The 16000-nt window shown below is 42.6% G+C and overlaps 1 protein-coding gene across 1 annotated transcript; it reads left to right on the top strand.

Moving 5' to 3' along the window:
- The first annotated feature begins 4279 nt into the window (after positions 1-4279).
- On the top strand, positions 4280-7931 carry LOC123084565 (putative wall-associated receptor kinase-like 16). Its single transcript, XM_044506097.1, has 3 exons — positions 4280-5192; positions 5313-5456; positions 6673-7931. Exons 1-3 carry the CDS (start codon positions 4280-4282, stop codon positions 7881-7883), a joined length of 2268 nt encoding a protein of 755 aa, XP_044362032.1. The 3' UTR covers positions 7884-7931.
- The last annotated feature ends 8069 nt before the right edge of the window (positions 7932-16000 follow it).

Raw genomic sequence — 16000 nt, forward strand, 5'->3', positions numbered from 1 at the left:
AAACTGCGATTAACAGCATCATAGCACTTAGAATGCAACAAAAAACTATGCTACAGCTCTCCAACAAAACAACAAAGCACATGGTAGTAAAGTACAGGTGAAGCTCTACAAATCATGAACACTGAGCTTCAGCTAGAACTCACTCGAACAAGCTTAAAATAGCATGGCAAAAATGCAAATGATAACAACATCTACTTAGTGAAAAAGCTAAACAGGGCATAAGCAACATCAGGTAGCGATGTTTAGAGCTAGCAAACAACATGCTATAGAAACATATCATGGCAAACAAATGCATGGCATGCTAGTACTAAAGACATAGAACAAAACTTCCTTAGTGAACGTTAGCCAAAGATGCATGGACAATATGGTAGCATCAATGTAAACATGGCAAATGATATGATCAGTTTCAGACGAGAAAAACAGAGCATGGCAGAAACAGATTCATGATAGCAACTTTGCAAGCTCATGCCACTCACCACAAAGCATTTCATGGCATCACAAGGTAAACAAAAGTAAGTAGACATATTCATGAAGCTAAGCATGGCAAGAGAAAGTCCATAGGGTACATGTATGCAAAACTGAATCTCATGCGCGCTTTGTCGAGCTGCCGTTGTTGACATTTGTTTCTTCTTCTTTTCTTTCTTTTGGGCTTGGTGTGCTGCTCGTCCCAGCAATGCTTTGTGTTCGGTGTTGATTGCTTTGGAATACAAAGTAGGGGAAACTCTTTTTCGGTAAACTGATTTTGGACGTGGAGAATACCCTTTTGCCAATGAGCCTGCCTTTCCATAGCATGTGCTTACTTGGATTCGAAATAACAGGGGTGTATTGTTTCTTCACTTCTTGTTCAGTACAACCCCACTAAATACACCATCGGATGAGATTTCTTCATACCCTTTGATAATAAAGAGTAAGATGATCTTTTCAGATGGCGTTTTTAGAAATACGTCGCCACGCCTCATGTGTACGCCGCGATGGGCCGGCCCATTGGCAGATGTTGTATGACTGATTCGCCTAGTGAAATACTATATCGCAAAAAGAAAATAGTGCTAGACGGGGATTCAAACACGTGACCTCATTATTGCAAATAGCAAGCTGATAGCCACTACAACTAACAAGCGCATGGGACGTTTAGGTTGCACAACGTTTTAAAATAAGCTAACAGCAGCGTCAGATCCTAGAAACAAAAGCGAAACAATTTTCTGAAAAAAGCGAATATTTCTTAGAACGCGAATATTTTTCAAAAGTTGTGAACAAGAAAAATTCAAATCTAACATTTATTTGAAACTCTCAAACTACTTATTGAATTTTGAACATTTTATAAATTCGAACATTTTTTGTAATACAAACCCATTTTTAAGAATTGGTGTTACTGTAGCAAAAATTTATATAAAACACAAATATCTGTGAACTTTGAATATTTTTAAAATCATGAACATTTTTTGAAAACATGAGTAATTCTTGGAAAGCGGCAGGTAGTTAGCAAACATGAACATTTTTAAAAAAGTTGTTCATAATTGTAAGAACATCTTCGTTTTCAAATTTTGTTCATAAATTCAAAATATGTAAGAGATTTTTGGGAAATGTTCTTGTTGTCTAAAAATTATTCAGAGTGTTACAAAATGTTCCTATTTTAAAACTTTCCGAAAACTCAAAAGAATGTTTGCATTTTTTAAAACTTTCGGGAATTTCAAAAAAATGGGTTTTCATTTTTTTTTCGTGATTTCAAAAGCTGACCAAAATTTCAAAAAATATGCCTTCATACATTTTTCATAAATTCCAAAAATGCAAGAGAGTTTAAAAAATGTTCTTGTTTTCTGAAAACTGTTCAGAATGTTTGCAAATGTTCCCGTATAGTTTTTTTTCTCAAAACTCCAAAACGTTTGGGAATTTCAAAAATTGTTCATAATTTTGAAAATGTCCCCATTAACCAGTTTGTTCTCTAAATTCCAAACATGTCATGTTTCTCAAAAAATGTTCGTGATTTTGAAAAATTGTTTCTGTCAAATAAGGCATGCTTTTTCAGGAAAAAAAATTGGATTTTCAATGGTTGTTCGAGTTGTTCAAACAATTGTTAGAGTTTCAAACATTACTCGCTTTTCAAAAAAATCTTAAAATTTTCCAGGTAAAGATCGAAAAAAATCATCAAAAAAATTAACTGGATTCTGGGTTGTTCTTAGTTCATAAAGTGGCAATCTCAATGTTAGTCATTAACGGTTCTTGGGTGGGTTTGTTAGCATGTCTTCTTTGCAAGCTACAAGCTACAGGTCGTAAGTTTAAATCCTTGTCCGGTCGTGTTTGTTCTTTTTTTAGACAAATTACAAGCTCGGCTTTTGTTTCTTTCAGTTCTTGTTTGCTTGCATTTATATTTGTCGTGATGTATTGATCACACCATGAAACACTTCGCTCGGTGCAGCAAGTGCATTCACCTTATTGGCTAAAGCATCGCAGGACGCGTGGCTTATTGGCGGATGGTCTATTGGTTGGTGCTAACCGCGTGTTTGCATGGGTGTTTTACTAGTTGGCCACTTTAGTTAAGAAGCTGACGCAAGGTGAAATGCTAATGAAACTTCCAGACATCTGACCTGAAAATTGTGAGGCTCCTACCATTCTACCATGTCTCAAAGTGTAAACACTGTAGAAACGATTGCCTTGGTGTGTCGTCTTGGTTTATTAAGATTTGTATATGCCACTTCCAGACATCTTGTATAATACTTCTTGAATAAGTAATTTGACCATAGTTTGACCAGATATAACCAAAATTCAAAAAAACTAAAATTTGAGCATAACTTTTCTAGCACCTTGGTGAAGCCAAGCTGCCAGGCGGGATGCGGTAGCGTCAACATCCCCTACCCATTCGGCCTCGGTGCCCGGCTGCTTCCCCCCAAGCTTCCAGATTGTGTGCAACAACATGACCAGCGGCGGTGAGAAGCCACTTTTGACGGATGCCAAGATGCGCCCCGAGCACGTACAGCTGTTAAACCTGATCGTGACGTCAAAAATTAACAATCATTCGCTTAAACCCCAAAAGTTGCAAATGCAATAGTTCCCCTCACACTTGTGGGCCAAATGTTGGAAACCTTTGGCTACCTTAATTTTGGCTTGGCCAAATATAGGTATCAAACCATGTAACCACTAAATTGTGGAACTAATACGTCTACCTTTGGTGCTAGAAAACAAAACCAAGCTGCGTGTTTGCATGGGTGTTTACTAGTTGGTCGCTTTAGTCTAGAAGCTGATGCAAGATGAAATGCCATAGAAACTTCAGACACTTGACCTGAAAATTGTGAGGCTTCTACCATGTTACCCTAGCTCCCGTCACCAACATGTATCTTAAAGTGTAAACTTTACGTAAACAATTGCCTTGGTGTGCCGCCTTGGTTTATTAAGATTTGTATATGGACATACTTTTCGATGTTTGAATGCTTTCGACTTGGAGATTCTCAAACTTCATAATGCCAGTAGTCTGTTTTTCGTGTAGGAATAGTTTGGGTGTGCCTACACTCAATAATGGTTTGGACTTTGCGTTAGAATCTGGAAGGAATCGAAGACTACATATTTATGTAAAGCAGATAGGTTGCACCAGATTTAAAAGAATTGTCCATTATATTTTTTCTACAAAAAAAAAACCCTCAAAGGTTGACCACTTTTGTTTTGTTCTTCACTTTTGCCATCTTGTATTCTTGTAATATCTTGGCTGGTCTGTTTCAAGGGTTAATGGAATTATGATGCTTTTATCTACTTCTCGGTGAGTGTGATCTTTTGTAAACTGAATGATTGCTGGAATATAGTGATTGTTTACCGAGTTAGTTCGTTGCACGCGTTCACCTTGTTGGCTAAGCATCCGATGCTTTGCTGCAGGAAGCGTAGTGGTTAGCTAGCCTCGCGTGGCTTCATCCGCCATTTGGAGGCTCAACATAATCCAAGTGTAACATGGTTTTCTAAATGCAAGAGGATAAGAGACTCGTAGATAGGTAATGAGGTCACATACTACAGAAATGTATTACTGACAGAGACAACCTTAATTTCACAGTTTAGAAGTGCCGGATGATAGTTGACTGATGAATTTGAAATATATATATTCTTGACAGCAGCAAACCACCGACTCCTCAAACAAACTACTCCAGTTAATTAAAAATACAGTTTTCAATAATTTTAAAACACACACCAGAGTACTGGTGGAGGGGAACTATGCTCTCGCTCTTTTGTATTTAAATGTACGGAGGCTTTGTCCCCAACATTGAACAAACAAACGAACAAACATAAGTGGTGAGAAATGCCGATGGCATGGATCTTCTTGGTGCTATTGCCACTAGCTGCATCGGCAGCCACCGCATCTTGCTCCTTGGTGAAGCCTGGCTGCCAGGCGCGATGCGGTGACGTTGACATCCTCTACCCATTCGGCATCGGTGCCGGCTGCTTCCGCCGGGGCTTCCAGATTGCATGCAACAACATGACCGGCGGCGGCGAGAAGCCGTTCCTGACGGACGCCAAGATGCGCTCCGAGCCCATACTCGTGCGGAACCTGACGGTAACCCCACGCGCGCAGGTCCGAGTGATGGTGCCAGTGGCTTACCAGTGCTTCGACGCCACCGGTAACAAGACCTCCAGCTTCGACGGCCAGCTGAGAGTCAACCCGGTGGGCGTGTATCGCATCTCCGACACCGCCAATGAGCTCTTCGTCCTGGGCTGCGACGCGTTCGTCTACGCCGGCAGAGGAAGTCGACGACGCCAAAATCCAGAATCATACTCGTATTTCAGCGGCTGTGTGGCCTACTGCAACAGTACCAAGAGCGCGCGCGACCGAAAGTGCAACGGCGTCGGCTGCTGCCGCGTCGGTATCCCGCAAGCCCTCCTCGACACCAGGATGACGTTCGGCGATTGGCCGCATGCAGGCATGGACTTGAGCCCCTGCAACCACGCCTTCATTGTGGAGAGGAATCACTATGTCTTCCAGGCCGCCGACTTGAAGAGGACGCCGGACCCGGCCAAGCCATGGAGAATGCCGCTTCGGCTCGACTGGGCCATCCGCAACGGCAGTAACTCCTTGTCATGCCCCCTGGCGAGAGAATCACCGGGATACGCTTGCCTGAGCAAGCACAGCGAGTGCGCGAATTCCACCAATGGGATGGGGTATTTTTGCAAATGCAAGGAAGGCTACGAGGGCAACCCATACCTTGATAACGGATGCACAGGTAAGTAATTTGTGTGAGTTTTGCTAATTCTCGAATGCAAACGCAGTTGACTTTGCCTTTTCTTCCTTTCAGATTTGGATGATCAACTTGTCTTCATGTTTAATTACGTGTTTTATGTAGATATCGACGAGTGCAAACAGCCACAATCACATTCATGCTTCGGCAAGTGTACCAACATGGATGGATCTTTCGACTGCAGGTGCCCACGAGGATTTCAAGGCAACGCCACGAAACCATTAGGCTGTGTCAAGTCCATACACACAGGTGAGCACCCTTATACCTTACCTTCCTTCGATCAATTATGAAATACTCCCTCCGTTTCTTTTTAGTCTGCATATAATTTTTCTCTGAAGTCAAAGTATCTCTAGTTTGACTAAACTTATAGAAAAAAGTATCAACATTTACAATGCCAAAGGAATATCTTTAGATTCATTATGGAACGTAGTTTCATATGATGTATATTTGATATTGTAGATGTTAATATCTTTTTATACAAATTTGGTCAAAGTTTGTAAAGTTTGACTAGAAACAAACCTTATATGCGAAGTAAAAATGAACGGAGGGAGTATGATGTCACGATGTATTTATTTGGTGGCATAGATGTTGGTGTATTTTTTCTTTAGGATTGAGCAAACTTAAAGAAGTTTGACTTAAAACAAGCCTATAAAATAACCTTTTGGAAAGGAGGGAGTAGGTGCAAAGATATCATTTATTCTCAATCATATTTACCAACTCCCTTTTGTTTTCTTAAATGCAATCCGTATTCTCACGTGAGTAAGCTCTATGTGTATTAGCTGGTGAACCATGCAAAAAGAGTATACTGCATGGAAAAGAAGCTAATAATCAGTTAGGCAATGTAAATAATATTCAAACTTCTGCTAAGAAATTTAGGTTGTAAAAATATATTATTGCAAGTGGCAACAACCCCTAAATAAAATGGTTGTAGAACACAATTATATAAGAATGGAGTACCACCATCTTTTATAGAAGAAGAAAAAAAATACACAATCAATAAGCAAGCATTTCATATCCATAGAAGAAGAAAATAAAGCCATCTAGAATATATCTACAATTAAATGTGCCATGAAAGTATATAATTTGACATTGGTACTATAGATAAATGCAATCCAAAATTTTCAAACAGAAGTCAACACTCTCTCTAGCCGCACACACTCTTATTTGCATCATTTGCCTTGTGATCCACCTAGGATTTTGGTAACTTGCTGGTTATCGGACTTGTCGGGGTTAATTACTGGCCCTCCTGTTAGTTGGGTTACTGGAATATGAGATAAATTTTGGTCAAAATTTTGAACTTTTAGAAAATTGAATTTGGTATAACCGGTTGATTATCGGTGTGCTGGCATATCTCCTTTTAACAAGACTTTCCATCCTTGATCCAACCTCGTATCTCTTCCCTCACTTATTTGAGTTATGCCATCTCAAACCCTAAATACATGCCCCATCGATTTGTTTTTTGCAGGTTTAATCATTGGTCTATCAGTTTCAAGTGGCCCAACTATTCTACTTCTGTTTATCGGCTCAAAGATAATAATTCGCAAGCTTAAACATCAAAAGGAACAAAAGTTGCGACAGAGGTTCTTCAATGAAAATCGTGGACAACTGTTGCAGCAATTGGTATCTCATAGGTCAGACATTGCAGAGAGGATGCTCATCCCATTAAAGGAGCTGAAAAAGGCCACAAACAACTTTCATCCAACTCGTAAGCTTGGTGGTGGCGGGCATGGTACCGTATACAAAGGAATTTTATCAGACTTGCATGTTGTGGCCATCAAAAAGTCAAATATTGTGGTCAAGAGTGAGATTAACGAGTTTATAAATGAAGTTGCCATACTCTCACAAATCAATCATCGAAACATCGTAAAACTTTTTGGATGTTGTCTTGAGACAGAAGTCCCTTTATTGGCTTATGAGTTCATTTCCAATGGAACCCTATGTGATTATCTTCATAAGACACCACTAAGATCAATACCATGGCAAGACATATTAAGGATTGCAGCAGAAATTGGCAAAGCTCTTGCTTACCTTCACTCGGGTGTTTCCGTCCCCGTAATACACAGAGATATCAAGTCTACCAATATACTTCTTGATGATGCTTTGACAGCAAAGGTGTCTGACTTTGGAGCTTCAAGGCACATTCCTAGGGATCAAACAGGGATAACAACAGCGGTGCAAGGAACTTTAGGGTATTTAGATCCTATGTACTTTTACTGTGGCCGGCTAACAGAAAAAAGTGATGTTTATAGCTTTGGAGTAGTTCTTGTTGAGTTGCTTACGAGGAAGATGCCAATTACATATAGATCGTCCAAAGGTGATGGGCTTGTTGCACAGTTTATTGAACTACTTTCAGGAGGTAAATTGGAAGAAATACTGGATCCACAGGTCATGGAGGGAGGTAGCCAAGTTGAGGAAGTAGCTGCTCTAGCTGTGTCGTGCACGAAACTGAGAGCGGAGGAGCGACCAACCATGAGGTTAGTGGAGATGACACTGGAGGCCCTTCAAGGACCCAAAGAGCGTATTCGGGTTAGGGGTGATCTGCTGGCAAAAACAAATGAGGGGAGTTATTCGGCAATGAGATATACATCATCTATAAGAAGGACAAGCTCGGAGAACGTGAGCAGACAATATAGTCAAGAAGAAGAATATCTGCTGTCCGGGAGCTACCCTCGATAGTCTTGCTTAGAGTTTACATTTGAAAAAGCTGTTCTGTGTAGCTGCTTGTTATATACTCCCTCTGTAAACTAATATAAGAGCGTTTAGATCACTAATTTAGTGATCTAAACGCTCTTATATTAGTTTACAGAGGGAGTACCATGCATGCGTGTGTATTGAATAAGTTGAGAGTTGAGACATTGTGGGTGCTTTTGTTGTTTCCTTAATCTGTGTGTTCTCAATCAATTTCTATCAGTGAAGTTGAGACTGATCGTTGCCATTATTATACTCGCATAACACAAGCTTAGAAAAAAATCAAGGTACACATATTGGTTAAGACGCCGCCGATCAGAGACATAGCTAAGTGCTGGTAACGGACGCTAATTTTTAGAAAGTTGATACTTGCAGTTTTGGTGCGACGTTGCTGGAGCTCGTTACAGGGCGGGTGGCCAGTGAAGCTGTAACTGATGGTAATTTGGCTATTTGGGCGCACAACTTCACTGAGATGATGGCAGAACAAGTGGAGAAGTTCAAGAGTGCCGTGGACAAGGGCATCCCAGATCAAGCGCGGTACATGGAGGACATGGCAATTGTGTTCAGGCTGGGCGTTGATTGCACCGTTGTGGATCTGCAGCAAAGACCATCCATGCAGATGGCTCTCAGACGTCTCCGCCATGGCCGTGTGCGAGGCCCATTCCATGGCCTCATCACCAGCTATCTGCTGTGATGCTCCTTTGCAAAATTCTTGTTGCAAGTTGTGGATAACTAGTCTTTGAAATATCATCATCCTGGAGACATTCTGTTACATTCTGCATGGTCCCCTTTTTATGTTTGCTTGTCCCTTCTGCTGAGTGGAGCTGCGCTGAACGACCAAAGGGATCAGGAGAAGATGTACTGATCTCCATGGGCCAAACCTGCGATCGTTCCTGCCACAGAGTTTGTCCGTGAGGATAACTACAGCCAGCAGCAGTTCCTGTGATCACAATATATAAAGCCGTTTCAAGTGCCACTATAACGTACGTTTGGCTTGTGTCGGCTTGCAGGTAAGAACAAGTAGCAGTCACCAGTGTTATTAGCTAGGTTCGGTCTCCCCATTTTCTTCTACCAACGGATTTTCCATTGTCGAGAATGGCTGCAGCATGGGAGTTTCATCACTATGTATGGGTCCTCGGTTGTAAAATGTAAAAAATGGGTAATGTTGTTGTAAGTTGATATGTTGCTTGTTTGCAGTTCAGTAAGATTGTACGTACATGAGAAATGTGGACTGCATGTGTATCTCCTGTCCATTGTGGAGCTAGTGATGAAACTGTTCAGAAAATATAGATAAACAAAACAGTTGGAAAGCTCTGTGATCAGTCCCTGAAGCCCTGTACAAGGGCCGCAGCGCCGAGCAGCTAAAGGCAACGTCCTAGGCGTGGTGCAGAGGCTCCCTAGTGGCGCTATGGAAGGGTGTGGTCCGCGCTTCCCTGTTTGCTCATCTTTGTTTGCCAGGGACGATGGAACTGTGGGCGTTCGGTTAGACCGAAACATTCGGTTCGGTTTTCTCAGTTTAAAAAAAATCGGTTTTCTTACTGTGTTGACCGATCGGTTTCTTAGAAAAACAGTAACCGACGGGTCGGTTCTTGGTTCAACAGAACAAAGCTAAAGCAATGCCCGACAACAGGAATTTGTGGAGCCCCTCACCAATCGAAAAAGAGAGGAAACGAATCAGAGGCAAGAGCATTGCGTGTAGCAGTCAATTTCTTGTGAGAATGTGAACACATCGAAAGAAATCAAGAAACAATCCCCAACAGGATGGTAAAAAAGTGATAGGTAAAAAGAAGAAGATGCAGTGCAAAGGAATCGTTGATGGACGAGTAAGAAACAGGGAACAGATAACGCACTGCTGGGCTGCCGCCGCTGGCCGGGGAAGAGAGCATGCGAGTGTAATCATCCGTCCGCTTCGACCAAGCTGCAGCCCAGCGGTTCAGCGGACCTGAAGTGATCGAAACGGTTTATTCATTTAGAAGAGCAGGCAGTGCCATGATCTCACTCACAAGAAGAGATCGGAGTTGAAGCTGCTGCTACACATTACATACTCTTGGCAGGACGACCAACCGTGGATTCAGAGAAGACCCTCGGGCAGCCTTCTCCGATTCTGCTGGATCGCAGTCTTCTTTTTGTTCGGTAGAACATTGCCTCACTTTTTACTCTGCGGTCATCAAGGGACGGGAACTTAATTATAGTGCTGGCATTTGGGATTTGGTGAGCATTGACCTATCTTTCAACCAATTAACTCGGGTAATCCCAGAAGAAATAGCTGCTCTTGATGCATTGATAAACTTGAATCTATCGTGGAACCAATTGAGCGGGAAAATCCCAAATAATCTTGGGGCCTTGCAGGCTTTGGAATCACTTGACCTCTCAAGTAACATGCTTTCTGGTGGAATCCCTTCGAGCCTGTCCGATATAACCTATTTGAGCTACCTTGTCTGATAACAATCTCACAGGGAGAATACCATCAGGTCGTCAACTTGACACCCTCTACACCCAGCAACCTTTCATGTACAATGGCAACAGTGGTCTATGCATTATTACTATGAGATTGAGAAGGTTGCATACTTGTGATTAGTTTGAATTGAAATAGTTTAGGATCTTCTTTCAAACTTTCAGTTAAGACAGTGAGACTTGTCAGGTGTATTTTCCATGGTTCCTTATACAGTACATGACACAAGGATCAAATTGCAGAAATGAGGAATTCAGCTTCGGAAGGTCGATCCACGGCAGTCGTGGTGCCGCCCGCTACCTCATCGGGCCGTACTGGCAGGCGAGCGCTGCTATCCCGCACACCGCGCCGTCTCCTATGGTCGCCTCCCACGACGCCACGACGGCACGTCCACCTTCCCCTCGCCGGCCCAACCATATCAACGGCGGGCCAAACCGGGTCGAAGCGGGACACGGGGACGAAGGTGGGGACGCAGATGCTGTCCGTCTCGATGAAGTTTCCGAGGAGGGGAGTCCGGAGAAAACTAATTGCCTATCCTATTACATGACCGCCATCCAAACCGATTGAATATAGCCCGAACTACCATCTCCCATCGGATAGATCCAGTAACCAAATGCTCCCTGGCCTCCGTCTGAGTGAGTAGCGACCATATACGAATCAACACAGTTGCTCGGAAGATAACCTGCAAAAAAATGAGTATTTGTTGTTCTGTTAAAAACCAAATTATTCCTGCAGTTCCAGACTGCACACAGTAAAGCACATACTCCTACACCAATGTGTCTTGCTGCTTCGGAATCTATCCCATCAAGCCACGCCTCAAATAACGTGTTGATATTATTCGGAGGAGTAATATTAAAAGCAATGTGTACAGTCTGTCATAAAATTTTCGCCATCGGATAGTCAAGAAAGAGGTGTTTGATGGTCTCATCCTGGTCACAAAAACTACATCTTGTAGAACCAGTCCAGTTGCATTTTGTCAAGTTGTCCTTAATTAAAATGACTTGTTTGTGTACAAACCACATAAACACTTTAACCCTCAAAGGTGCTTTGACATTCCAAGCATGTTTCGATCTAGGAATAGAGTTAGAGTTGATAACATCCAGATGCATGGATTTAACTGTAAACTCTCCATTCCTGGTTAGTTTCCAGCACAACTGGTCTGGGAGCTCAGAAAGCTGCACGTCCATCAGTCTTCTTACCAGATGGAGCCAGGCTTCCCAACGGGCACCGGCAAGTGTTCTCCTGAAATAAATATTAAGAGGAGTGAACTGAAGCACGGTTGCAACGAAAGCGTCTCTTCATTGAACAATGCTATACAGTGAAGGATATTGAAGCGCGAGGGGTGTTTCCGCTGGCCATGTATCCTCCCAGAATCTCGTAGATGTACTATTTCCGACTTTAAACTTTGTCTTGTTGAAAAAGACTGATTTAACTCTCATCAGACCTTTCCAAAAAGGCGAGTCCGTCGGCCTCACTGTCACCTGGGACAAAGTTTTGGAATGAAGGTACTTATTACGCAGAATCCGCGCCCACGTGGTCTCCGACTCTACAGATAGCTTATACAGCCACTTGCTTAGAAGACATCTATCTTTACCTCAAGATTTTCGATACCTAGACCCTCTTGGTCTTTTGATCGACAAATTATATCCCATTTAGCGAGTCGATACTTTCTTTTCAGGTCATCACTCTGCCAGAAGAAGCGGGATCGATAGAAATCTAGTCTTTTCCAAACTCCAACTGGCACCTCGAAAAAAGACAATAGAAACATAGGCATGCTCGTTTGTACCGAATTAATAAGAATTAATCGGCCCCCATATGACATCAGCTTGCCCTTCCAGCAACTCAGTTTCTTTTCAAATCAATCCTCAATACACTTCCATTTTCTATTTGTTAGCTTACGATGGTGAATTGGTATACCCGAATACGTGAAAGGTAAAGCCCCCGGTTTACAGCCGGACAATTGTTTGTATGCCTCTTGTTCCTCTTTGGCTCTTCCGAAGCAGAACAATTCGCTTTTGTAAAAGTTAATTTTTAACCCGGTCAATTGTTCGAATAAGCATAACACCAGATTCATGTTTCTCGCTTTTGCCAAGTCATGCTCCATGAAGATAATAGTATCATCAGCGTACTGTAGGATAGACACCCCTCCATCAACTAGATGAGGTACTAGTCCACCTACTTGACCAGCATCCTTTGCCCTTCCTATTAGAATTGTCAACATGTCAACTACAATGTTGAACAGAATAGGTGACATTGGATCTTCTTGTCTGAGGCCCTTATATGCTTGAAAGTAGTGACCTATGTCGTCATTCATTTTGAGTCCAACACTCCCTTTTTGCGTGAAAGATTCAACCTGGTGTCTTCAGGACTGGTCAAACCTTTCATGCGCAATGCTTGTTGCAGAAAGGGTCTGTGTAGATGAAGCAAGCAAAGGCCCCAACGCTTTAGCTTCCATATCTGTGATCTGTATGACATTGGACGTAGCGGTGCCAAAGAGCTGCGCCATGAACACTTCAGACCTGGCAGCGAGCACACACCGGTGTGCAGCGAACGCCTCTCCACCGACCTTGAATGTCACATCAGCACCAACCTTATTCTGAAGGAGATAGCTAAAATGTTGGTGTATGTCAGGCAGGAGAAGCTCGGTGCCGGTGCCGATGCCGGAGCCAGTGGCATCTGGGGTGTTGTCCTTGCACACCACAATATCACATCGGATGGTGAAACAATCAGACTTCAGACTGGCCGATCGCTCAAGGGCATCTCTTCTCATGAACTTGTCACAGCCCCAACAAGGATCACATCTGCGGAAGTCAAGGGTTTTACGAGTCGCACGGATGTATGTCGGCATCTGCTTCTCGACGTCGTCGACGAGACTGAAACTGAACTTGGCCTCCACACCCTCTTCGACATCCTCGTCGTAGAAACGGGTAATATCGAGCGAAATGAACTTGGCACAGTTGGGGTTTGCGCCATTAGGATAGTAGTCGATGGAATACTCGTGGCCTCCCACCCTGAACAATTCAGTGCACCAGCTCTCGCCGTTGGGCAACTCCTTTTTGGTACCAGAGTAGCCCTTGACCACGAGCAGGTGGTACACGATGTTTGCGCCAGTACAGGCGCCGACACCCGGCGTTATGCAAGAGCACGGCTTGTCGCCGTCAAGTACGGATACGCCGGCAAACGTCGACATGACAAACCTGCGACCAGACCGAAAATCAGTCAACTCAGTCACCATTCTCCATCCTAAGTTTCAGAGTTGGGAGTTTGGATCGAGGAGCTGGGGAGCAAACCTGGGCTTCCACCGGAGGCCCTGCTCAGGGAGTAGCCACCGCGCCAAGACGACGCTGCGCCACCCCAGAAACAGAGTTTGCGGCAGCTCCGACGCCGCACCTCCCCGGAAATAGAGCTTTGCGGCGAGCTGAGGGGCGAAGCTACTCACCGCCCGCTGCCCCACCCCGCGAAGCACGTGGTCGGCGGGAGACGCCGTCGCTCCACTCGCTGCGCCGCCTACGCCGCCGTTGGTCCTGCTCTCTTCATGCATGCTTCTAGTGTATTTGTGCCAAGCTAGTCTGGACTCATGCACCCTCCATACACTCTACCAAACACCCAAAAATGAGTTGAGAAGGGAACTCTTGGACTCATGCACCCTTCATACACCCTACCAAACACACCCAGAGAGTTTGCGCCGTGGCTGCTCGGTGCATGCGCAGGGCCTGCCTGGTGCTAGGGTTCAACATTAGCCTACTACACGTAATTGGGCTTTAATGGGCGTCATTGGGCTCACAACACTGTTTTCGGCAGCGCCTGAAATTTAAATAGAGCTGAATTTTTTGAGTTAAGAAACAAGTGTTTCAAAAATAAATTTGTGTGAAGGAAAATCAAAATTATGATTTTTTGTAAAGGAATGAAACAACAAAACCATGCTTGCATAGCAGATTTTTAAAAATCAATGCAATTGAAAAGTTTTTTGAACCTACGAAATTCATATTGAGGTGTAGGATAGATTTGTTTTAATAAATTTAAACATTTTTGCATGTGAAACATTTTTCAGATACATGTTGAACATTTAAAAAAATACATGATGTACTTTTTTTGAAATACATGTTGAACAAGTTGTTAAATACACGTTGAACATTTTTCAACACATGACGAACATATTTATTAGAAATATTGAAAACAGAATTTTTAAATGTATGAACATTTTTAAATGTTGCAATTTATTTTTGAACTTGCACAAACAATTTTTTGACACTACATGATCATTTTTTAAAATGTACGCACATTTTTACCCTTAGGCAAGCGATTGCTACGCCTCGCCGCCATAGAGACAAAGTCATGCCTCTCTTGGTGCCGTGCGCCAAGGAAGCCATCCTGAGTGGCCCCTTTTTCTAAGAAAAGAGTGGGCTAGTTTTTCTTATACCTAAAAAAGGGTGGCCAGTTTTTCTACTTACTAGAGGGTAACACGCGCTTTGCTGCACCCGCTTTGTATTTTGGATTTAATTTCCTTTTTCTCTCAAGGGTTATTATGGCAATTAACATTTCGTGCATATCGCAGAGGAGGTCGAGCAAATGTGGATCCCCATGGATGCTATTGGGTTGGCCATGTAGTCCGGTCCTTTCGATTTTGGGAAGGTTTCATTCGATATTTTTTTCTTTTCTTTTTTCTCGACTTTTCTCATATTTGTTATCATGTTCCATTTTATATTTGTTTATTTTTTAATTAGCGAATATATTCAAAATGAATAATATTTTTTGAAATTCAGGAACAATAATTTAAATTATTGAACATTTTTTAAAGTCATAAATGTTTTCTGCAATTGTGAACATTTTTTAACAATCCATGATGATTTTTCATATTCGTGAACATGTTTTAGATTTTAAAACAAGTTTTAATCCCCGTATATTGTTCAAAAGTCGTGACATTTCTAAGAAAAATCATGAACAGCTATAGAACTTGTGAACATTTTGTAGAACCCATGAATATTTTTCTGATAGTCGTGAAGAAGTTTTAAACTAAGAACATTATTTAAATTCACGAATATTTTTAAAAACCAGTGTTTTTTAAAAGTTAACAAATAAAATACATTTACCAGTGTTTTTAAAGTTATTGAAAAATGCTTAGTAGAATGTTGGTTCTGATACTTTCATGTGGGATCCATGATCCAACTGGACCCTTAAAGGATGCAGCAGCCCGGTGAAGTATAGTTTCCTTTGCTGACACCAAGCAAGGCAGGTCGCTCCACAACACTGGCCAAGAACAGGAGCAGATGACGATGATAACCAAACCCCTCCAGCAAGAGGCGGGGCGCCTGGATCAGCTGCCACAGGACCTCCTCCAGCCGCTTGATGGCCCTCATCAGGCTGCCCACCTAACACCATGGGGACAGTCTAGCCAACAAAGACACGGCATCCATTACATCAGGGCGGAAAGAGTTCACAATTTACTCAACGATCGAGCTCAATCTGTCACTGGCAACGCGAGAACTGCACATTTCAGCATTAGTTAACCAGTTCTGAACCAAATACATCACTACATAATTGACAATTCAGCATTAGCTATTACTACCTTGCATTCAAGCTGGCTATTTGCAACCCTTCGCCATGTGAAACAGAGACACCATCTGAAATACAGTAGCATCATCGAAAGTACCAT

The sequence above is a fragment of the Triticum aestivum genome, chromosome 4A, assembly GCF_018294505.1.
Source record: "Triticum aestivum cultivar Chinese Spring chromosome 4A, IWGSC CS RefSeq v2.1, whole genome shotgun sequence".
Classification (NCBI taxonomy): domain Eukaryota; kingdom Viridiplantae; phylum Streptophyta; class Magnoliopsida; order Poales; family Poaceae; genus Triticum; species Triticum aestivum.

Coding starts and splice junctions, on each gene's coding strand:
- LOC123084565 (XM_044506097.1), top strand. CDS start 4,280: ATGGCATGGATCTTCTTGGTGCTATTGCCACTAGCTGCATCGGCAGCC. Junction 5,193..5,312: donor CCTTGATAACGGATGCACAG/GTAAGTAATTTG, acceptor TGTTTTATGTAG/ATATCGACGAGTGCAAACAG. Junction 5,457..6,672: donor TGTCAAGTCCATACACACAG/GTGAGCACCCTT, acceptor TGTTTTTTGCAG/GTTTAATCATTGGTCTATCA.